Source organism: Dreissena polymorpha, chromosome 1, assembly GCF_020536995.1.
Source record: "Dreissena polymorpha isolate Duluth1 chromosome 1, UMN_Dpol_1.0, whole genome shotgun sequence".
NCBI lineage: Eukaryota > Metazoa > Mollusca > Bivalvia > Myida > Dreissenidae > Dreissena > Dreissena polymorpha.
In genome coordinates this window covers 71,342,699-71,369,185 of record NC_068355.1, presented here as the reverse complement: position 1 = coordinate 71,369,185, position 26,487 = coordinate 71,342,699, and the positions used below count along the sequence as shown (strand labels likewise).

The following is a 26,487-nucleotide window of genomic DNA, read 5'->3' as shown; positions in this document are numbered from 1 at the left end:
TTGGATGAAAAATTTGGACTTTATTGCATAAACACCATTTTCTCAATTCAAGGGGAGGTAATTCTGTACTTCATGGACCAATAATGCTCATTTTTTGTAGGGTTCGTGTCCTCATTGATATAAAGACACTGTGCAAATTAGGAAAGGATCGGACAAAAAATGTGGAAGATTTTTGAAAGTTTTCACAAAATAGGCAAAAACGAATAAACATGCAAAGTTCAACGAGCTCCTGCGGCCATGTTTTTTGACGAATCAAATTTCTTTGAACAACTTTTTCAGGGGAGCCTTCAAAGGTCATCCCTGTGAATTTTTTTGAAAATCTGATGAGCGGTTTCTGACAAGAAGATTTTTTAAGGTTTTTACCATATATGGTCATGGCGGCCATCTTGGTTATGTGATCAAATTTTTTTTACAAATTCTTTTGTCCCATGACCTAGGGATGCTCCACATGAAATTTAGTTGAAATTGGCTCAATGGTATAGTAGAAGAAGATCGGACAAAAAATGTGGAAGATTTTTGAAAGTTTTCACAAAATAGGCAAAAACGAATAAACATGCAAAGTTCAACGAGCTCCTGCGGCCATGTTTTTTGACGAATCAAATTTCTTTGAACAACTTTTTCTGGGGAGCTTTCAAAGGTCATCCCTGTGAAATTTTTTGAAAATCTGATGAGCGGTTTCTGACAAGAAGATTTTTTAAGGTTTTTACCATATATGGTCATGGCGGCCATCTTGGTTATGTGATCATTTTTTTTAACAATTCTTTTGTCCCATGACCTAGGGATGCTCCACATGAAATTTAGTTGAAATTGGCTCAATGGTTTAGTAGAAGAAGATGTTTACAAATTGTTTACAGACAGACAGACAGACGGACGGACGCCGGACGGTGAGTGATCACAATAGCTCACCCAGAGCTATTGCTCAGGTGAGCTAAAAATACATCCGCTCATAGCATGAGCACGGATGGTTGAATGGACTAGGCAGGAGACTTTTAACTCTAGGACCTCAGGGGTCAGTGGTTCGAGCCCAGTTGCGGGTTACTTTGTTTTCCTTTTTTTAAAAAGCATTTATGCTTTTTTACTGGAGATTTTTAGGTCCAATGTTTAAATTTATCAATATAAAGCATTTAAGGTAGCGCACCTCTAATGGGCACATATCCAAATATAATCTAATTAATTATTTTCTTAATCAGAATCATTTCACTGAACTACATGCAAATTTGTAGGTAGGCTTTCCATGCTTTTTAAAAAAATATACCGATTTTTTCAAAACCACCCCCACGCTCGGCTTTTGTCCAGTTTATTTTCACCCCTGGGGTATATAAAAGTTCCATAATTCATTCAAATTTCCAAATATGGGCATGCAGTTGGTGTGTACAGATGCTGTAAAGGTGTTTAAAGTTTAAACAAGATGAAATAAGTATTCTTTTACAGACATTTATTTTTTACAAATTTTTATCTATGGAAGAGCGCCATGAAATGTAAGTTATTTCAGCCAAGTAAAAATTGGGTCGGTTAAAAACAAAGTGTCATAAAATTCAAAAAAGTATCATTTGAGTCATATTTTTAACTTAGTTTTTATAGAAACACTTTATACAGCAAAAATACCAAGAACTAGATAGATTTACCGTTTACTTTTTGAAATAAAAATAAAAATGCAACATGCATGGTTCGTATTTTCAACAGTAAATCACCCAATTTCGCCATAATGTTGTTTTAATTTTAATAATTGAAGAATGTGCATAAAAATTGAAACATATTTAACAATAAATATAGCTTATATGCCATATTAAATCAAATTACGTTAGAAAATAAATAAAACGCGTCGCAAAAAAGTACACGTCGTCGGCAGGATTCGAACCTGCGCGGGAATATCCCAAAAGATTTCTAGTCTATCGCCTTAACCACTAGGCTACGGCACCTAATAGTAGGCTCTTCAACCTTCGAAGAAATCGCGGGAAATCATTAGAGGTGCGCTACCTTAATAACAAGTTTCAATACATGCCAAAATCTGTGAATAGGCCCCTTTAACTATGCCAAGCCCCTATTACATTGACCAATGATATATTGACCTCAAAAGCAAGTGGGGTCTTCCATACTACCCAAGTAACAATCTAGCTTTTTGCATGGTTGAAGGTCAAAGCGTTTTCTAGATATGGTGCCGAAACAAAAGGTATACAGTATACAAAGTTTTGACAGATCAACCAATATATGACAATACACCCCTACTTCTTGGAAACCTAAGGGGGGGGGGGGGGGGTTGATACTTATGTAACTTGTTGGGAGTTCTTCCCAAGATGACTTTTTTTCCTTATTGGCTTGTATTGGATATAAATTATTTAGTTTTATTTTAGACTACAGTGAATGCCAGAATGCCATAATAAATTTAGTTTCGTTTCTAAACTGAGGTAAATGATCCAAAGAACAAATAACCGTCGCTCTTTGTGCATCAATGACAGGAGAAAAACTGCTCCCTCTGGTCATCGGAAAGTCCCTGAAACCTAGATGATTTAAATCCCTTGACCCGGCCAAACTTCCTGTTTGCTACTATGTGAATAAGAAAGCATGGATCCAGTCAAAACTAATGGAGGATTGGTTACGTCACATTGACAGTCTGATGAAATGAAGAGAGACATATCCTCCTCTTCTTCGACAACGCGCCCTCCCATCCAAACATCCAACTGTCCAACATAAAGCTTCAGTTCTTCCCACCCAACACATCCTCATTATGTCAACCCATGGATCAGGGCATTATCCAAACTGTCAAGCTAAAGTACAGAAAGAAACTACTGCGACACGTTCTAGCGGATATGGATAGACAGGCAACCAAATCTGGTCCCCAGATCCTGAAAGAGATCACCGTGCTCCAGGCCATCAAATGGATTTCTCATGCCTGGGAGGAAACTCAACCGTCCACAATCCCGAAGTGTTTCAAGGGTGCTGGTTTTTCGGTTTTGTGTGATGGTGATCAAAATGTGGAAAGAAGTGGAACTAGTGATGAAAATGTCGAACATCGTATTGATGAAGATGATTTCCCATTGTCCATGGTGAAATTGGCTAGGGAACTGTTGGATTGTAATGTAGGTGAGTTAATAAACATTGACTCACAGTTTTCAACCTGCGACTCTAACATGACTGAATGTGATAAGCCGGCAACTGAACTTTTAAATCAGGGTGATGACCACAGTGATGACGAAGAAGAGCAGTGTGTCAGTGTTAGTAGACCAGTGTCTTTGGATGATGCTTGTGAGTACATTCACAAACTGAAGGAGTTTGCCTTGCAAAATGGAAGTGAGGGCAAGCTCAAGATTGCTATGGATTATGAAGAGCTTTTAGAGGAGATGCATGCACGAAAAACAACCAAACAAACGTCAATCAAAGATTTCTTTGTGAAGACAAGGGCTGTTTGTAAAACATTCATGCCCCCCATATGGGCTGTCAATTGTAATGGCAGCCATTGTGTGAATACGTTTTTTGGCACTGTTACCTTGACCTTTGACCTAATGACCTGAAAATCAATAGGGGTCATCTGCCAGTCATTATCAATGCACTTATGAAGTTTCATGATCCAAGACGTAAGCTTTCTTGAGTTATCATCCAGAAACCATTTTAGTGTGTCAAGTCACTGTGACCTTGACCTTTGACCTAGTGACTTGAAAGTCATAGGGGCCATCTGCGAGTCATTATCAATGTACCTATGAAGTTTCATGATCCTAGGCTTAAGCATTCTTAAGTTATCATCCGGAAACCATTTTTCTAAGTTGATTCACCGTGACCTTGACCTTTGACCTAGTGACCTGAAAATCAAAAGGGGTCATCTGCGAGTCATGATCAATGTACCTATGAAGTTTCATGATCCTAGGCATAAGCGTTCTTGAGTAATCGTCCAGAAACCATTTTACTATTTCGGGTCACCGTGACCTTGACCTTTGACCTAGTGACCTGAAAATCAATAGGGATCATCTGCTAGCCATGATCAATGTACCTATGAAGTTTCATGATCCTAGGCAAAAGCGTTCTTGAGTTATCATCTGGAAACCATTTTACTATTTTGGGTCACCGTGACCTTGACCTTTGACCTAGTGACCTCAAAATCAATAGGGATCATCTGCGAGTCATGATCAATGTACCTATTAAGTTTCATGATCCTAGTCCTTAGTGTTCTTGAGTTATCATCCGGAAACCATCTGGTGGACGGACATACAGACGGACCGACATGTACAAAACAATATTCTTCCTCTTCTTCGAATAGGGGCAAAAAAATCAGACCAGTCCCCACACAAAGTATTTTTAATAACAGGTATTTTATCGCTTAACTTCGTCAATACTTTTTTGTAGTCTTAGTTTGAATGGATATATAAATATCAAAGATCAAACCCCCAATTCACCTTCATTATACTCGCAAACTTACTGAGATTTAAGTACACCTATAAAAAGCCTATGTTATCAATGGCAAGCAGGCACATATTACAACCTAAATTATCACAACCCAAGAATAAATTGGAGGTGGGGGTGGAAGTTTTCAAGAGATAATAAATCCCCTTGTTTGATTAACTTATCTTTACAAAGACAGTTACAAGGCAGGTTCTTTTAATATACACTGGTTGAAGATTTTCACATTTCTTCAATCATATTCTCGAGGCTCTGAGGAAAAAACATTAGTAGCCAAATTTCAGCGTTACTATGACGTCCCACCAGAGGGCCAGATAAGATGCGTATTTGCGTAAAATACGCATGAAAAAAAAGACAAGGGCTGTTTGTAAAACATGCATGCCCCCCATATGGGCTCTCCGTTGTAGTGACAGCAATTGTGTGAATATGTTTTTGTCACTGTGACCTTGACCTTTCACCTAGTGACCTGATTATCAATAGGGGTCATCTGTTAGTCATGATCAATGTACCTATGAAGTTCCATGATCCTAGCCATAAGCGTTCTTGAGTTATCATCCGGAAACCATTTTACTATTTCGGGTCACCGTGACCTTGACCTTTGAGGTCACTGTGACCTTGACCTTTCACCTAGTGACCTGAAAATCAATAGGGGTCATCTGCGAGTCATGATCAATCTACCTATCAAGTTTCATGATCCTAGGCCTAAGCGTTCTTGAGTTATCACCCGGAAACCATTTTACTGTTTCGGGTCACCGTGACCTTGACCTTTAACCTAGTGACCTCAAAATCAATAGGGGTCATCTGCGAGTCATGAGCAATGTACCTTTTAAGTTTCATGATCCTAGGCCTAAGCGTTCTTGAGTTATCATCCGGAAACTATTTTACTATTTTGGGTCACCGTGACCTTGACCTTTGACCTAGTGACCTCAAAATCAATAGGGATCATCTGCGAGTCATGATCAATGTACCTATTAAGTTTCATGATCCTAGTCCTTAGTGTTCTTGAGTTATCATCCGGAAACCATCTGGTGGACGGACATACAGACGGACCGACATGTACAAAACAATATTCTTCCTCTTCTTCGAATAGGGGCAAAAAAATCAGACCAGTCCCCACACAAAGTATTTTTAATAACAGGTATTTTATCGCTTAACTTCGTCAATACTTTTTTGTAGTCTTAGTTTGAATGGATATATAAATATCAAAGATCAAACCCCCAATTCACCTTCATTATACTCGCAAACTTACTGAGATTTAAGTACACCTATAAAAAGCCTATGTTATCAATGGCAAGCAGGCACATATTACAACCTAAATTATCACAACCCAAGAATAAATTGGAGGTGGGGGTGGAAGTTTTCAAGAGATAATAAATCCCCTTGTTTGATTAACTTATCTTTACAAAGACAGTTACAAGGCAGGTTCTTTTAATATACACTGGTTGAAGATTTTCACATTTCTTCAATCATATTCTCGAGGCTCTGAGGAAAAAACAGTAGTAGCCAAATTTCAGCGTTACTATGACGTCCCACCAGAGGGCCAGATAAGATGCGTATTTGCGTAAAATACGCATGAAAAAAAGACAAGGGCTGTTTGTAAAACATGCATGCCCCCCATATGGGCTCTCCGTTGTAGTGACAGCAATTGTGTGAATATGTTTTTGTCACTGTGACCTTGACCTTTCACCTAGTGACCTGATTATCAATAGGGGTCATCTGTTAGTCATGATCAATGTACCTATGAAGTTCCATGATCCTAGCCATAAGCGTTCTTGAGTTATCATCCGGAAACCATTTTACTATTTCGGGTCACCGTGACCTTGACCTTTGAGGTCACTGTGACCTTGACCTTTCACCTAGAGACCTGAAAATCAATAGGGGTCATCTGCGAGTCATGATCAATCTACCTATCAAGTTTCATGATCCTAGGCCTAAGCGTTCTTGAGTTATCACCCGGAAACCATTTTACTGTTTCGGGTCACCGTGACCTTGACCTTTAACCTAGTGACCTCAAAATCAATAGGGGTCATCTGCGAGTCATGAGCAATGTACCTTTTAAGTTTCATGATCCTAGGCCTAAGCGTTCTTGAGTTATCATCCGGAAACTATTTTACTATTTTGGGTCACCGTGACCTTGACCTTTGACCTAGTGACCTCAAAATCAATAGGGATCATCTGCGAGTCATGATCAATGTACCTATTAAGTTTCATGATCCTAGTCCTTAGTGTTCTTGAGTTATCATCCGGAAACCATCTGGTGGACGGACATACAGACGGACCGACATGTACAAAACAATATTCTTCCTCTTCTTCGAATAGGGGCAAAAAATCAGACCAGTCCCCACACAAAGTATTTTTAATAACAGGTATTTTATCGCTTAACTTCGTCAATACTTTTTTGTAGTCTTAGTTTGAATGGATATATAAATATCAAAGATCAAACCCCCAATTCACCTTCATTATACTCGCAAACTTACTGAGATTTAAGTACACCTATAAAAAGCCTATGTTATCAATGGCAAGCAGGCACATATTACAACCTAAATTATCACAACCCAAGAATAAATTGGAGGTGGGGGTGGAAGTTTTCAAGAGATAATAAATCCCCTTGTTTGATTAACTTATCTTTACAAAGACAGTTACAAGGCAGGTTCTTTTAATATACACTGGTTGAAGATTTTCACATTTCTTCAATCATATTCTCGAGGCTCTGAGGAAAAAACAGTAGTAGCCAAATTTCAGCGTTACTATGACGTCCCACCAGAGGGCCAGATAAGATGCGTATTTGCGTTAAATACGCATGAAAAAAAGACAAGGGCTGTTTGTAAAACATGCATGCCCCCCATATGGGCTCTCCGTTGTAGTGACAGCAATTGTGTGAATATGTTTTTGTCACTGTGACCTTGACCTTTCACCTAGTGACCTGATTATCAATAGGGGTCATCTGTTAGTCATGATCAATGTACCTATGAAGTTCCATGATCCTAGCCATAAGTGTTCTTGAGTTATCATCCGGAAACCATTTTACTATTTCGGGTCACCGTGACCTTGACCTTTGAGGTCACTGTGACCTTGACCTTTCACTTAGTGACCTGAAAATCAATAGGGGTCATCTGCGAGTCATGATCAATCTACCTATCAAGTTTCATGATCCTAGGCCTAAGCGTTCTTGAGTTATCACCCGGAAACCATTTTACTGTTTCGGGTCACCGTGACCTTGACCTTTAACCTAGTGACCTCAAAATCAATAGGGGTCATCTGCGAGTCATGAGCAATGTACCTATGAAGTTTCATGATCCTAGGCCAAAGCGTTCTTGAGTTATCATCCGGAAACCACCTGGTGGACGGACGGACCGACCGACCAACATGAGCAAAGCAATATACCCCCTCTTCTTCAAAGGGGGGCATAAAAATGTTCTGAAAAAAAAAAGATGTTAGCAACTTGGACAGAGAAAAAAAGCTGGTCATAATCAAAGCGCTGAAGGCACTGAAGTTGTTCGCTATTGAAACATTTTAGACGCAATTCATTTTTTCAAAATTAATCGCAAATTTGCAATGAACACAAGCCATACAAATTTATCAAGAGTGTGTCATAACGCACGGGTAGTGCTTTGTGTGCACTTTTTGTCATCCTATTTATTTCATAGAGATAACTTGGACAAAATAACAACAACATGGCTCTTTTTGAATGTTCTGAAAGCATATAAAGTATGATGAAAAAATAGAACTGAATATAAAGACAATTTGCAATCACCATCATATTAAATGAATATTGTTGGAATATTGCATACCTATCTCACTAAGAATATAATTTCATGATGAAAATTCCCTGTACAAAACTTTTGATTTTTGACACCATATACAAAGTCAAAATAAACAATAAGGTAATTGATGAAAATAAAGAAACAAGAGGGCCAAGATGGCCATAGTTCGCTCACCTGAGAGGAGTCGGTTCATTCAATCTTTACCAAACGTCAAACTTGACCTAGATATTGTCCAGACAAACATCCTGGTCAAGTTTCATCATTTTTTAACCAAAACTCTGGCATATGGAGTGATTTTGTTTTTGTAAGATTTGACCTGGTGACCTATATTTTGAGTTGACCCCCCTTACCAAACATCAAACTTTGCTTACAAAAATAAATATTATGACCAAGATTCATAAAATCTGAAACAAAATTGTGACCTCTAGGGTGTTTACAAGGATTTTGTAAAATATAATGAAAACTTGGGACAATATAAAGGCAATAATTATGGCATTAATTATGTGATATATATAAAACCAATCTTTACACCAAGTTGCATGATGATTGGGCAAAAAATGTGACTTCTAGAGTGTTCACAAGCTTTTTTAGCTCACCTGATTGCTCAGGTGAGCTTTTGTGACCAGTCTTTGTCCGTCCGTTCGTTAACATTTGCTCGTAAACACTCTAGAGGCCACATTTCTTGTCCCATCTTCATGAAACTTGGTCAGAAGCTTTGTCCCAATGAAATCTTGGCCGAGTTCGAAACTGGGTCGTGCAGAGTCAAAAACTAGGTCACTAGATAAAAAAAAATAAAAACCTTGTAAACACTGTAGAAGTCACATTTCATGCCCAATCTTCATGTTACTTTGTCAAAATGTTTGTCTTTATGATATCTTGGTTGAGTTCAAAAGTGGTTCCGATCCGTTAAAAAAATGGCCGCCAGTGGGCGGGGCAGTTTTCCTTATTTGGCTATAGAGAAACCTTGTAAACACTCTAGAAGTCACAATTTTTGCCCAATCATCATGAAAGTTGGTCAAAACATTGGTTCAATTGATGTCTTTGACAAGTTCGAAAATGGTCGAGATCGGTGAAAAAACAGGACCGCCAGTGGGAGGGGCATTTTTCTCTTTATGTATATAGTGGCAGTTTTCCCTATTTGGCTATAGAGAAACCTTGTAAACACTCTAGAAGGCACAATTTTTGCCCAATCATCATGAAAGTTGGTTAAAACATTGGTTTTATTAATATCTCGGACGAGTTCGAAAATGGTCCAGATCAGTGAAAAAAACATGGCTGCCAGTGGGTGGGGCATTTTTCTCTATATGTATATAGTGAAAACATGTGAACACAGTAGAAGTCACATTTTTGGCCCAATTTTCATGAATTTGGTCAGAACATTTGTTTCCTTGATATGAGAGTTGAGTTCGAAAATGGTGTCGGTCAGTTGAATAACATAGCTGCAGGGAGGGGGGCAGTTTTCTCAATATGCCCCCCCGCCTTTCGAAGAGGAGGGGGTATATTGTTTTGCTTATGTCGGTCGGTCCCTCCACCAGATGGTTTCCGGATGATAACTCAAGAGCGCTTATGCCAAGGATCATGAAACTTCATGGGTACATTGATCATGACTCGCAGATGACTCCTATTGATTTTATTGTTACTAGGTCAAAGGTCAAGGTCACAATGACCCCAAATATTAAATTGGTTTCCGGATGATAACTCAAGAAAACTTATGCCTAGGATCATGAAACTTCATAGATACATTGATCATGACTTGCAGAATTGGCCATAAGGAAAACTACCCCCCCCCCACCCCCCGACTCTGGCAGCCATGTTATTCAAATGACCGGAACCATTTTCGAACTCAACTCTCATATCAAGGAAACAAATGTTCTGACCAAATTTCATAAAAATTGGGCCAAAATGTAAATTCCAGAGTGTTCACATGTTTTCACTATTTACATATAAGAGAAAAATGCCCCACCCACTGGTGGCCATGTTTTTTCACCGATCTGGACCATTTTTGAACTCGTCCGAGATATCAATAACACAAATGTTTTGACCAACTTTCATGATGATTGGGCAAAAAATTGTGACTTCTAGAGTGTTTACAAGGTTTCTCTATAGCCAAATAAGGAAACTGCCCCTCCCACTGGCGGCCATGTTTCTCAACGGACTGGAACCACTTTTGAACTCAACCAACATATCATTAAGACAAACATTTTGACAAAGTTACATGAAGATTGGGCATGAAATGTGACTTCTACAGTGTGTACAAGTTTCTTCTTTTTTTTGACCTAGTGACCTAGTTTTTGACCCAAACCCAGTTTCGAACTCGACCCAGATGTCATTGGGACAAAGCTTCTGACCAAGTTTCATGAAGATCGGACAATAAATGTAGCCTCTAGAGTGTTTACGAACAAATTTGGACGAGGGACAAAGACCGGTCACAAAAGCTCACCTGAGCAATCAGGTGAGCTAAAAACAAGGGCTGTTTGTAAAACATGCATGCCCCCCATATGGGCTGTCAGTTCAGGTTTTTTTTACCTTATATAACAGACGCCGAATATCGGCGTCTTCCCCCACCAAACTAGGCTGGTTTTTTCCCCTTTCAGAACCAAAAATTCCCCCCCCCCCCCCAAAAAAAAAAAAAAAAAAAAAATTTTTTTTTTTTTAATAGAAAGATGTGCCTCATTATTATAATGTCTCAATTCTATTCAATTTAATCTTGCAAAACGTAATAAATTATGAAAAAAACAATGAATATAGTGCAAACATGTACAAATGTATTGTAATCAGGTTTTTTTTCCCACTTTTTGGGAAGATAGCCCATGGCTTTGGAATTGGGAATTTTATCGGCATTTTCATGAAATTGGGAAAATAAATTCATTAGCCTTTTTTTCCACATGAAAAGTCCACTGATTAGGGAAATACTAAATTTGATATAACTCTGTATAATCATTCAAATTAAAAGAAAAAAATTATATAATACTTTGTTAGATGTAATTGAATTGACTTTGAGATAAAATACGCATTAGACTTCTTTCTAAAAAAACAAAAAACAAAACATTTTTTTATTTTTTTTTTGGAATTTGGGAATTTTTTGCCACATTTTGGGAAACAAGTATACTTTTTGGGATTGGGAACATAGCCGAATTTCGGCTATAAAATCGGGCCAAAAAAAAACCTGGTAATAATAAGAGAGTAAGTAAACGAATCCCCCAAAAAGGGGAACGCCGCCAAAAATCCCACGCGCACAATTTTTCCCCAAAGTGGAAAATCCCGCGTAAAATTTCCCCCACATAAGGGCTAATGGCCCCTTCCCCCACAACCCCCAAAAAAACCTGCAGTTGTAGTGGCAGCCATTGTGTAAATACGCTTTTTGGCACTGTGACCTTGACCTTTGTCCTAGTGACCTGAAAATCAATAGGTGTCATCTGCGAGTCATGATCAATGTACCTATGAAGTTTCATGATCCTAGGCGTAAGCATTCTTGAGTTATCATCTGGAAACCATTTTACTGTTTCCGGTCACCCTGACCTTCGACCTAGTGACCTCAAAATCAATAGAGGTCATCTGCGAGTCATGATCAATGTACCTATCAAGTTTCATGATCCTAGGCATAAGCATTCTTGTGTTATCATCCGAAAACCATCTGGTGGTCGGACCGACGGCCGACCGGACCGACAGATGGACGGACCGACCGACATGTGCAAAACAATATACCCCCTCTTCTTCGAAGGGGGGCATAATAAAACAGGATTAGATACCATTTAATTTTTCTCAACTGACCCTTAACTTCCTTAAATTGTGCTAAGCAGCCAACTTGTCGTATGCAGCCAGTTTTGGTATGTCCCTTCACTGGCTGCTTACCATAGGTTCGACTGTAAATGTATTGTTTTATAACTCACAAAGCTTTATTGTTTCCCTTCAAGCAAATCCATAACTTATTTATAAATCCTTATTGCATTGAACAAATAGTTCATCAACAACTTTCTTAGATACCTTTATGTATTAAAGTGTAGATTACTGCACTACATTATATTTCTATGCCATCTTACCAACCTGTGAGAAGCAACAGAACATGTATTCACCACCCCTGTTGGCAGGTGAGGCAAGACAATCGGACCCCACAACTGGGCTGCATCCTCGGGCATCACACAGTCTTCATACTTCCCTGGAACCAACTGTAGCTCTACACTCCCCAACTGTTTCAAGGTCACCTTCATATCCAGTCTCAGCTGGAGATTTGTGTCCAGACCCAGGGTCAGCTGCTCCTGTATTTCTGTCTGCCCGTTTTTGAGTTTATAGGCCAATTTATCAATTGCAATATTACAGTCACCCAGGACCAGATGTTTCTTTTTCATGAAGAAAACTGAGTGTGTTTCTTTCAGCTGAACATGTAATTCATGGTAATCCATACAATGCACTGACTTGTCAAATGAGCCTGCATCTTCCCAAATCAGATTAGGACCTTTTAATACTAACAGTTCATCTGACAAATCAACTAGTGTCTTTTTCCCGTAAGCATTCAACGTTGACCAAAACTGATTTTTTTCCAGGAAAACCAATTTAAACTTCCCCAAGTGGTCACTGCCACTACCCATAATCTGAACTCTTTTAAGGGTGACCTGAACAACCTTAGAAATGAGATTAGTCATTTCTGATTGGTTCAATAGTCTTCCGTTAGGAGGTATGCCTCGAAACATGGCACCATAGGTTGAGAAATGTTCATCGTACTCGGCCTTCCAGAGCTGTCGGGTCTTTGAGTATGAAAAATTCAGTGCTGATCCTTCACTTCTATCATTCACAGAGTCATCATGGTTTAATACCGATCCCAGTAATATCTGTGTAACGTTTTTGTAAATCAAAGGCAAGTTCATATGAGAATGCCACATCAGATCAATGTCATAACAGGGTACGAGAAACACACCAGGATTCCTTTTTTTCAAAAACAAGAATTTCTGGTAGCGCGATAAAGCATTCTTCAGAAACTTTTCATCAAGATAATGAGGTAATGAGACTTGGTAATAGAACACCCTCTGCCTTCCCGCTGCAGCTTCAAGGTTATAGCTGAGGTCATGTGGAAGTGGACCCTGCCAAGTCTCATCATTCAGATCAACCTAAAATAAAGCAGATTGGTAATGGACAAGTTCATTCTACAATAAGCAAGGTCATCCAATGATTTTGTCACCCAGAAAAGAACAAGGTCAATTTCATAATCCTTAAATCAGAAAGGTCAATCTATGAAATTAGCAATCTTGAAATAAGCAAGGCCATCAGTTGTTAAAAGCAAGGTAAGCCTCTGAAATCAAATTGGCTTGTTGGGTGTCACTTTAATAAGGAGGGCCTTGTGTATCACATGCCAATTAACAAATATATTTTGATATAGTAGATATAACGGGTCCTGTTAAGGACATGATAATTAACAAGCCCATGGTATGAAAATTAAGTACATGAACAAGTGGGACTTAATGACAATAGGCACATGTAAAGTAGTCTTATTCAATTAAAATCATGACCAAGCGCTTCACATCATAAATCTCTGATCATTTTAGGTACAGGGATTTATCAGAAATATCACTTGCAAGGTGACTGGACATAGGTTCTATGTATACAAATGAATAATGTTTTTATTTCTCTAAAAAAGCAACAACAGAAAATACTTCCATCGAAGTACAGTCCAACCTGCCCGAGCGACCGCCTGTTAAAAGCGACCAACAGTCAATAACGACCACACCGATTTCCTCCCGAACGATTTCACTATATATTGAACCTGCGAATAAAGCCCACCTGCGAACAAAGACCAAAGACCGCCCTTTTACATTCCCAAAAGTCCTTTTTGATAGCTTACAACGACCACTGCAATCATAGAAATCAACGATTTCGCAACTTTAAAAACAACAAAATGGCCACCATAACGCTGTGAGGTCACGTGATATCTTACCAGTGGACTGGTTGGTCGCTATGGAGATATTGGCAAGTGACAGTTTATTGCACTCGATAGCAGTTGTTTGTTTATTTAACACGCATTGCTAAATTGTATTCGCCTGCTTCTTTTATGCATTTGACTGTTTGTCAAAAGTGTAAAAAAATTGCCTTTGTATTTAAGTGACTCGCGATTAATGTACTAATTGCCGAAAATATCAAAGACAGGTTTGGGGCTTTCATCAACTCATTGCGGAAATTAATGGTTTCATATTAATTACGATGCCTTAAATACAAACATTTTGATAGTCATCCCCTATTAAATTTATCCGTAAAACGTCGTGCATAGATTATAGATAAGTAAATTTTCAGTTCATGTTAACCATCATGGCTTCCAAGCGTTAGTTCTTGACTTTGGAAGATTGCGTTAAGGTCATTATTTTGTTAGGTAAATGACGCAGTTGTAGACAATGGCTAGTGATCTTGGTGTAGGCAAAAATCAAATCCAAAACATTCTGAACTACATGTATATATACGTGTATGTCAATAGTTATTAATACATGTATATGATTAAGGAAATAAATAATAACAACATAAGCGAATAGAAACAATAAATATAAAAACGAAACTGTGTTTTCAATCCTTTATTTCATTATAAATGCATAAATATTCAAACATTTATACAAAAGAGCACATTCATAAATAAGGTACCTGTAAAAAAACGACTAGCATATGTTGCAAAGTTTCAATCCACCCTGGGAATAGAGACCACCTGTGAACAAAGACCACATCGACCAAATCCATTGAATGGTCTTTATTGACAGGTTAGACTGTATTTATCATTCATCGTCATTTTATAATTGAATTTATTTTCTTCCATCCAACGTGTGTAGGCTAACACAAAACCCTTGAAAAACAAGAAACGCACACTGGGCATGTAGGGTGTTACAATTGTACAATTACAATAACATAGTTAATGATATCTCAATAGTTTTACTGCTTTAATGTTTACAGAAAATGTTAAAAAGCAGTACATTGTGTTTTTATGTATTAATTCCCCACATTAGTGCAGTACACTGTTGTTATGTATTCCTCCCCCACATTAGTGCAGTACACTGTGTTGTTATGTAGTCTTCCCCCACATTAGTGCAGTACACTGTTGTTATGTATTCCTCCCCCACATTAGTGCAGTACACTGTGTTGTTATGTATTCCTCCCCCACATTAGAGAAGTACACTGTGTTTTTATGCATTCCTCCCCCACATTAGTGCATTACACTGTGTTGTTATGTATTCTTCCCCCACATTAGTGCAGTACACTGTGTTGTTATGTATTCCTCCCCCTCATTAGTGCAGTACACTGTGTTGTTATGTATTCCTCCCCCACATTAGTGCAGTACACTGTGTTGTTATGCATTCCTCCCCCACATTAGTGCATTACACTGTGTTGTTATGTATTCCTCCCCCACATTAGTGCAGTACACTGTGTTGTTATGTATTCCTCCCCCACATTAGTGCAGTACACTGTGCTGTTATGTATTCCTCCCCCACATTAGTGCAGTACACTGTGTTGTTATGTATTCCTCCCCCACATTGGTGCAGTACACTGTGTTGTTATGTATTCCTCCCTCATCATTAGTGCATTACACTGTGTTGTTATGTAGTCCTCCCCCACATTAGTGCAGCACACTGTGTTGTTATGTATTCCTCCCCCACATTAGTGCATTACACTGTGTTGTTATGTTTTCCTCCCCCACATTAGTGCATTAAAATGTGTTGTTATGTATTCCTCCCCCACATTAGAGCAGTACACTGTTGTTATGTATTCCTCCTTCATATTCACTCGTCGAAATTCGCACAAGTACGACAGCAAAAAACTAGTATTTTATCTTTCGTGCTTGTAGGAAATCCAATATTACAAGCCCGACGTGCTTGTACAATTCATTAAACAGAAAAACAAGTTCCACTTTCATTTTTAATATTTGTAAACAAAGTTTTGAGCTGCTTAAATCAACAGCCGCTTATGTTTTAACACACTGCGCACACGTGCTGGGCAATCAGCCGATAATTGGATAACTGCGCATAAAGCGCATGGTTTTGTGGTTCCCAAATTACTATTATGTAAAATAAATGTTTTGCATTGCGTTCCGGACAGAGAGAGAAATGGCTGAACAGTTGTCATTCAAGTACGTCGTTGAGGAATGCGAATCTGAGGTTACTGTGATTGACGCATTTGTCAACTGGCTTTTTGTAGAATAACATTGGAACTTAATTGCTTATATATTTTCTGGTGGTTCAGGTTTGCTCTCTCTTTCACATGGATATATCGGATACATTTCTGCTAATTTTTTACCTAAACTTTATGTATATATTTATAATTGTGATTTGACTGAAATCCGTGTGTGAAATTAATTTCTTCTTATTTCAGGATCCGAAAGAGGCTGGCTCAGATGGCGAGGAAGCTACCTTGGATGAGGATGAAATTAAAAAGAGATTTGTATTGTATTCGAAAGATTGAATAAATGATAGCTTCTTTGGATGTTTTATGTTATGTTTATCTGCATTTTTAACAAAAATATTTGGGCTAGTAAAATCTGACTCTGGCTTGTTCAAAATCCCATAGTACTAGCCCGACTTGCTTGTAGATTTAAATCTGAATTTCAATGACTGCACATTAGTGCAGTACACTGTGTTGTTATGTATTCCTCCCCCACATTAGAGCAGTACACTGTTGTTATGTATTCCTCCCCCACATTAGTGCAGTACACTGTGTTGTTATGTAGTCCTCCCCCACATTAGTGCAGTACACTGTGTTGTTATGTAGTCCTCCCCCACATTAGATCATTACACTGTGTTGTTATGTATTCCTCCCCCACATTAGATCATTTCACTGTGTTGTTATGTTTTCCTCCCCCACATAAGATCATTTCACTATGTTGTTATGTAGTCCTCCCCCACATTAGATCATTACACTGTGTTGTTATGTTTTCCTCCCCCACATTAGTGCAGTACACTGTGTTGTTATGTAGTCCTCCCCCACATTAGATCATAACACTGTGTTGTTATGATTTCCTCCCCCACATTGTGCAGTACACTGTGTTGTTATGTATTTCTCCCCCACAATAGTGCAGCACACTGTGTAATGTATTCCTCCCCCACATTAGTGCAGTACACTGTGTTATGTATTCATCCCCCACATTAGAGCAGTACACTGTGTTATGTATTCATCCCCCACATTAGAGCAGTACACTGTGTTATGTATTCATCCCCCCATTAGTGCAGTACACTGTGTTATGTATTCCCCCCACATTAGTGCAGTCCACTGTGTTATGTATTCATCCCCCACATTAGTGCAGTACACTGTGTTATGTATTTATCCCCCACATTAGTGCAGTACACTGTGTTATGTATTCCCCCCACATTAGTGCAGTCCACTGTGTTATGTATTCATCCCCCACATTAGTGCAGTCCCACTGTGTTATGTATTGCCCCCACATTAGTGCAGTCCACTGTGTTATGTATTCCCCCCACATTAGTGCAGTCAACTGTGTTATGTATTCATTCCCCACATTAGAGCAGTATCTGGATAGCAAAACAAACGCAGAATGAGTGGGAATGACATTGAACAATAACATATTTCTTGCCTACAGATATTCCACATTAACAAATGAACTGTTGGGAATAATTATTTGTTGTGATCTTCAATTGGTGGATTGGTCTACCCAAGAAATCAATGAAAATGAATGTCACTCAAAAAAATAACGATTTGCAGTAAGTGCTTGTGAACAATCTAGATGGCGATAAATTACCTTACAGCCCGCTGAAGAGAATTTTCTTTTTTAATAATCAACAATTTTTTACAAACCTTTGTCGCTATACAAGTGTTTTAAACTTTTTATTGTTTTTCATGTCATTAAAGCATACCAGAAAAGGCTGGTCAGGATACATCTGATTCCACACACTTTCTGAGATGAGCAGGGCCTGCTGGTAGCTGTAGGAGTCCAGTACGGCATGTCTGGCGTGTGCTGGTACAGGCGCTCACAGTCCCGCTGTACTGGACCGGAGACAACATGTGACAGTGGCCACACCCACTGGATGTCCAGAGGGGCAGACAACACCTGCATGGCATTGAATTTTAATACAGTGGTGTTACTTTAAAAACATCTTAGAGGAGGAAAATACTAAAACCCCTAAATGGGTTCTAAAAAATTAATCATTATTAACACATTTATTTAAAGTAAAGAACTAGTTTTGAAGAAATATAATCAATGAGAAGGAGAAATCAGCTGTAAGCAGATTCTCACCCCCTGATAGTAGTTTTGTGACTTGATATAGCTGTTGATTTGTAAAGGTCCTGGTCTAATGTATAAATGCACTATTCAAATAATAAGAAGAGGACCAGAAGAAACTATCACGTAGTACACATATTATGTATATTCACTAACCTGGTAACAATGTTGTGTAGCGAGTGGCAACCAGAGCTGGGTGTATCTCCATATTGCTCTACGTAACACTGGACCTTCATACAGACCAGGGAGCTGTAAGTACATGTTAAAGCCGTTAAACATGACCACGCTGGTGCTTGACTTACCAGTTTCTTATTTTATTTTAAAAAGAGCCTATCAGTAATACCGGTACATTATATGCATAGAAATACATGTCTAATACAGGTACATACTGATATACATTAGGCTCTAATAATTAATGCTCTCATATGAAAATGTGTACAGTAATAGGTACACAATCTGCAGTGACTTGTCATTTCACCGATGTTTTTTAAACTGGGCCCATGGCCCCCATCACTTTAAGAAAACATGCCATAAAATCATCATATCAATATCATTAGAAAGAACTGTCTTTGCTAATGAAATTATGGTTAATAATTTATCTGCATAAGAGCCTTTTTTATAATTTTTGTTTTGGCATAGTTTTGTTAAGGTTTAGTTTGAAAATTAATTATTTCAGATATGCCATTGCAGTTTACCTGGTCCACAGTTTGTAGAAACTCGACATGATAACGAGCACTGTCACAAGATCGACTCCAACATCGACATCAGTATATTCCTCTACATTCATATTTAGGAAGTTCGAATAATTTTTAAACTGAAAAAAAAAATCATATTTCAATTTATTAATAGGAGGTAAGTAACACAGCCCCTGTGGTGACAGCTGTCAATAATGGCTAAAATAAGTGATTACCCAAGGGTGGGACAATATTCACAGATAAAACTTTAGTGCAATTTACTAGTAAGTATTTTCATTTTTTGTTTAAAATATCAAGTTTTTTGCAATGAATCTTACTTTTTATCATTTAATCAAAGATATTCATCTGCTGACACAGATAAGTAATAGCTTCATTTTTTCCTTCTGCTACATAGCATGTCTATCCCTAGTATTGGCCCTCTTAATATGCGCATGTGCTTGTTCTAAAAATAGTATATGAATTAAAAAACAAATCTCTTTGCGACAGGTCATGTTGTTCTTAAAAAAGATTTTAACATTCTATTCAAAAGCTGCATATTAAACATTTGATAAAGCTACTTTTAATCATATATAAAAACTTAACATAATTGTATGTTTTATAATGTGATTTAAATATCATAGCATCACCCTAGTTGCAATAATTCAACTCTCAGTCAGCTTTCTAACCCAAAGGATTGGTGAGAGTTTCAATGCGCTGTCGATTTTTTGTCAGGAACACTGATACTGCAAACAAATTTATGTTGACCTGTCTTAAGCACAAACTCATGTTAATGGTAGCATCAAATCAAAAAACATTTGCTTATTCACTTTGTTACTCTTTCATACCCTGCTATATTGGAAAACTGTTGTCATGTTGCAGAAGTGTTACTATCAGTTAGGTCACAGTACACCAATCTTTTGCACATCGTGATATTTGATGCAGCCAAAGTTGATAAAAATGTTAAACAGATGTTAAACATTTACACTTTTTCCAAATTTCAACATAAAAATATCAGCAAGAATTGTGTTGATCATCATTTTTTTAGGTTGCATGCAAAGGATGTCTGTAGGCTGTCATTCAGGTTAATTTAATGTGGTTTTTGAAGTTAATTCATCACTTTCCTTACTTGCTAATGAACAATAGTCTGTTTAGTGAAGTACATATAATTGCTTCACAGAACTTTGGTTGTGTTTATGAAGGGGTTCATATGGGAGTCCATTTATATGGACTAAGCATCACCATGGAATAAAAACGGCGCCCTCACACTACTTTGGGGGAAGGGGTCCGCAGCCCTTAGGAGGGGGAATTTTCGCGGCGTTTCCCTTTTTGGGGGATTTTTTTACTTACTCTCTCATTATTACATTTGTACATGTTTGCACTATATTCATTGCATTTTTCATAATTTAGTGTGTTTGCAAAGATTAAATTGAAATAGAATTTAATAGATTGAGAACCCTGAAAAATGACCTACTTTCCCATGTTCAACACTGGAAATCATGGGAATAACCATCGTGAATCCGGGTCCGTTCGCCCTAATTTCTGTTCGCCCTAAATCCTGTTCGCCCTGGGTCCGTTCGCCCTAAATTTTATTATCAAAGCAGGGAAGCAATAAATATAACGAAATTTGTTATCTTTTTAACATTTTAATATATAAATGACAACTTAAGCTACAAACTTGCCTACATGTGTGAAAAATCAAGACGGCGCTCTTTAACGTGTAAGCGTGTTTGTAGCAAAGCCGTCAAAGGCCAGTAATTTTCTCTTATTGTTAATTATATTAATTAATGAAACTTTATGTTACACCTTTACATTAATCAATACATATGTACATGAAACAAATACAGTGAACAGAACAACAATACAGAATAAAGTATAATACAATGAACACATTATGCAACACATTTACAGGGCTGGTACCAGCACGCAGAAGGGCACTGCGCCATGATGTGCCTGGCTGTTGAGTCGATGATGCCAGCCTGAAATCAATGCAAACATGATTTAAGATTTGCGTGTGTTATTTAACAAATTCAATAGCAAATTGAAAATAATTGTATAATATAAAAAAATCAATTGTTATAGGAACATCTTCTGTCACTGTTGCGCTGCTTACCATTTTAATATTTATATAATTAAATAATAATAATCTTATACCTTAATGTATTTATTATAATTGAACATTTTCTTTGATGCCCATTTCTACACAATTTAAAATATACCGCTCTGTTTCATTTTCATAGTTTATGTTTATTTACTTAATCATACGCTTATAATCATATTAAAGATAATTTCTAAAAAAAAAAAAAAAAAAAAGTTCTGTTTTATAAACATGATTTATGCATGCATCAATATTTAGTATACTCTTTAGGATAATAGTTTCAACTTAATAATCATATTCTACATAACTAATTTCTATATGATTTAGTAATTGTTCTCAATGTTAACTATATTAGGTTAATACGAGACTCAATCAATCAATTAACACAGACCGTTATCTCTTTAATCTCTTAATTAATCGACAACGATCAATAAAGGCCAGTTGCTACTTCACACAAGCGCCATACACGCGAGAATTATTGGAAGTTGATCAGTTTAGTAAATTGAATATTAATGATGTTTTTATTGAGATTTAATGATCTTTATATGAATTTTAAATTTATTTGCCTATGCAGGGATCGACAAGATTACAAGAAATTAGATAATCCGACAGACAGTGGTTATATATTGCTGAATGAAAGAACCATAAACAACGCAAGAAGTTACACTCAAAATCTCATAATCTTAAAGCGGGTATATACGATCTTGTAAAATATTTATTAATTAATATAAAATGTGTAAAAAACTTATTATACATATATTTCAATATAACTAAAATAAAAGTTAAGAAGAACATGTGTCGAAAAATGCTGAATAAGCCAGATATTCAATTCTGAAATCGAAAAAGGCTGTACAGCCGAATTCGCCAGCATGTATATCATGCATGTACGATGTGAATCTAAATTTAGTTTAACGGTTCATTTGAAATTCCTGCAGCGATATCGATTCATACGACACACGAACACTTACTAAAAAGACGAATGCATCGTTAGTGTAGGAAAATAATTACGAATTATCTTCGTCACAATCGGCTCGGGGTGCTAATTTGTATTTGCTGTATTTTATGAAATTCGTCTTAAATGTATCATTTTTCTTGCATATTGTGTGTTATTATAACATATTTGTATCAATATTTTACAATTCAGCACATATAAAAATCGTATATACCCGCTTTAATGATTATAATACACATATTAATGTACAAATAATTTATAAATTTAATATATACAGCTTATATATAAAATAATAAATGATGCACTTTATATTGTGTACATTATAATTTACATACTCACCAGTTCCAAATAGTTTATTATAAATGATTATTGCTAGTAATAATGATAAAATAATAAAACTGAATAGTTATATTTTATTGAGATGTTTTTGTTATATACAATTGACAAATTAAATTAAACTAACCAGTTCCACAAAGCCGATGCTGCCAACGTTCACAAACGTCGCATGTAACCGCATGTTGTCTAGGTCGTACCTCCAAATTGCACGAAATGCGCAACACATTATCCATTTTTGAAATAATAGAACCAGACATTTGAGCTCCATTTTATACTGGATAATTCACAGTTAGGTTATTCTGAACGTATCAAACAAAAAAGTATTACCAAAATATAAAAGACGGCGCTCTTAAACTCGTAAGTGTATTTGTAACAAAGGCCAGTAATATTCCCTAATTGCTTATTATATTAATTAATGATGAAATCTAAGGTACAAACTTGCTTACATGTGTGAAAAATCAAGACGGCGCTCTTTAACTCGTAAGTGTGTTTGTAACAAAGGCCAGTAATTTTCACTAATTGCTTACTATATTAATTAATGAAAACTTAAGGTTCAAACTTGCTTATATGTGTGAACAATCAACTGTTCATACCCCGATATGCAAATGATAATATAGGGCGAACGAACCCAGGGCAAACGGGCCCAGGGCGAACGTGTAACTAGGGCGAACGGACCCGATACCAACCATCGTAATAGTTATGGGTAACAATCAAATATGTTGCAATTCTAAAAATTGAAAAAACATTAACTTTCCAGCCCTTCTTGAATTGTTTTGTCAAAGTCACGATACTATGTAGTTGCAATAATTCAACTCTAAGCCAGAGCCGCCATAGCAAAAATTATCAAAGGCTCTGGGAGTCCGTTTATATGGCCTAGTTGCAATAATCCAACTCCCAGCTATTGACCCTCCGGGTCCTGTACGTAAGTACTCATAAAAGCCCAGAGCATTCAAGAAGAACTATATATGGTCTAGATACTATGAGGAGGGCCGATACAATGAGAATAAGGTTTTTAAAGAAACATATATTACCTTTCCACCAAGGAATATCAGATATATTCCATGGGACCATGACCTTCTTATCAGTATTTTTTTTTTAAAGATTTTCACTGCTGATAACATTCGTTCAATAAATTATTGTCAATTATTGTTATGTAAACATGTAAATTAAGTAAAAGCTACAAAAGAAAGTCAATGTCAAGAAAATAATGTGTATGCCATAATTCACGTACAACTGCAGTTTAGTAAAAATCGGTTGTAAATACAGTTTTCATTGAATATGTTTATTTATTGATAAATAAAATGATCTTGCTCGAAATACTTATTTACGATGGAAAATTCTCATATCCAAAATTTCCTCTATTTCGGCGAAGTTGCTGTCAAGGCAGACCACTGTGCATAAGTGAAACAAAATCATCGTATCTACGATCTCCCCTTTTACCATTCAGCCGGAAACTTTCTGAAAGACTGGCAAATCACGGAGCGTTTTCATGATTTCGACATTGTTAAATCACGCGTAACGAAACTGCCGAGATAACGAGATAACGCGAGATTATGGGTTCCGGGGGGGGGGGGGGGGGGGGGGGGGGGGGGGGGGGGGGGGGGGGCGGGGGGGAAGGGGGAAGGGTTGACAGTATTCGCTCTACAGTTGACACTTTACCTATCCGCTATATTGACTTAATAAATAGAATAAAAGCGATGAATTGCCGATTTATTACTAATCAAAACAATCATATTTTTATGCCCCCCTTCGAAGAAGAGGAGGTATATTGCTTTGCTCATGTCGGTCGGTCTGTTGGTGGTTGTCAGATGATAACTCAAGAACGCTTGTATATTATAACGTTCAACGACCATGTGCTCGATAAAAGTTCAGTATCATTGTAATTAACGGCTACCGGTACTGACAAAAATAACAAGATCATACCTTAATCATGTTACTGTACTGTGTGCTGAAGTGTCCGAAATTAAACCAAACCCAGACTTATAATTTTTGAGTGCAAGTTAATTTAAAACCCACCCACTAATTAAAAATAAACATTTGTTTTATTATATAAGCTATTTTTCTAAATTTTCAGAAATAAAAACCAATTGGTACATGTATTTGCACATTTCAGTAAACATAAGACTACTTTATTGTTAAATTTGTAAATTGTATAATAATTATAATCTTTATATTTTTATTACTTCTGTTGCAAGCCTAACTTGTTGTGCATTTAAAATACATAAAAATCTATTGTTGACAACTATAATATTATTTAAGATCATTGTTAAGCAAAATTAAGTCCCCAATTCCAAGCTTACCCCGGCCAGTTAAACCGGTAGAGTGCTGATCTCTGACTCACTCGTGGGTAGGTAAGTTTAAGCCTCAACTTGGGTTCATCTGGTAGAAATAATAACACCTTAGGCTACCCTGTCTGTTACCAAAATTGAAGTTGAGGGTCACCGGCATACATGTATCAAATACATTGTAACTATGTGCTGATGTTAACATTTCCTGAAGATTCAACCACTGAGCAGGATTACTAAGTTAACCCCATTTTATTAATGAAAAAAAAAATACTATTAGATGTATCTAAAAAGACAAACCAACTAGTACCTACTAGTACTATCATAAGGAACATCACCCATTAACCATCTATACTTCCAGGTCTTTTGGCTCTGCTACATCAACAGGAATAAGCTTTCGGTTAATGTTTTCTGTGTTAATCATAGTGGATTACAGTTTATAATATTTCATCCCAACAACAAAATCTTTACAATGATAGTATTCATTTTACAGTCAGGTTTTACTTCGATTAGGTTAAAAACTAAATAGTGAATCATTTTTTGAGATAAGCTTGTACCAAACACACACACAAGCTCCTGCAAATACACACACTTTAATGAGAAAGTATTTGGACTGTCACAGTTATTGCTTGTTGGTTGGAATGTCTCAGACTAACCAGCATATACAAGCAGTCTTCACTTTAGCATTTTTGAACAACTAAAGGCAGCCTGAATCTTTATGCTTTAATAGAACAGATTAAAATACCCACTAGCCCGACTATATGAATCAGGAAATTTTAATAGCCCAAATTTAATACATATCACTAGCCCCGGGCTGTCGGGCTAGGGGTTAGCGTAAAGACTGTAAGAGCAATAACAATTCTTCAAACATTGATACTTGTCTTCTTTTGAACAAATCTGCCATGATGAGTAGTTAATTGGGATAGCCCAACACACAACCAATTAAGGATGACTGTGATGCAGGTGAAAGTTTCACCCATATGGATATTAATCCAATGGACATTTGACCAGGGACACTTATTTTAATTCAAAGTAAATGTTTTTTTGGCAGTGTTAATAGTCATGTCAACACATTACATGTTATGTTAAATGATTACATGACAACATTGGATGTGTAGCAACTAAAACCACCATCCATTTTATTATATTTCTGAATGTGTAGGATATTTTTTAATGTAAGGGTATCAAGTAGACACACATCTGAAGTATCTTTATTTTATTTATTTCAAAGAACATAGTTATGTACCTGTTGTGATGTACTAGTATAATATTTATTGCAAGAGTTAATAAAATTCCAGGTGTAGAAATCTTGAGCTTTATGCAGAATTAGATACATTAATAGTCACTATCCCAGTTTCTGTTGACACTGTGATGTTCCTGAAAAAAAGTTTCTATAACTTATAACAATACACCATTCAATAACATTTAAAGAGAGCAAAGTTATCTGTTTTAAAATAATAGTTTTTTTTAAAGAAAAGTTTTTTACCAAACAAATACGATATTTTTCCATACCCCACCCGCTTTAGCATGTTTCGTTTTTACCTATTTTAAACACAATAAAATCGAAATAAACCATAAACATGAATTACAATTAAATCAAAGATACTATTTAACTAAGCTAATGAAACTTAAAAAAAAATATACCATATAAGTAATATCTGCAAATTATTGGGAAATTATAATTGCTTCAACACAGAACTGTATGCAGACGCACTGCAATAGGTGATCGAGTACCCCCCCCCCCCCCCCACCTCACTTAATCCACCCAGAGTTGTCTCACTTAAAATGATGTCGAAA

The 26,487-nt window shown here is 36.9% G+C and overlaps 1 protein-coding gene across 1 annotated transcript in view; it reads right to left on the bottom strand.

Moving 5' to 3' along the window:
- LOC127881011 (uncharacterized) overlaps window positions 1-23,882 on the bottom strand; it is a 37,465-nt gene extending 13,583 nt beyond the window's left edge. Inside the window, 6 exon segments of the mRNA XM_052428624.1 lie at window positions 12,198-13,255; window positions 17,984-18,080; window positions 18,082-18,140; window positions 18,142-18,177; window positions 18,505-18,597; window positions 23,437-23,882. Coding sequence (XP_052284584.1) covers window positions 12,198-13,255; window positions 17,984-18,080; window positions 18,082-18,140; window positions 18,142-18,177; window positions 18,505-18,597; window positions 23,437-23,526 — 1,433 coding nt within the window. The 5' untranslated portion in view covers window positions 23,527-23,882.
- Window positions 23,883-26,487: the final 2,605 nt, after the last annotated feature.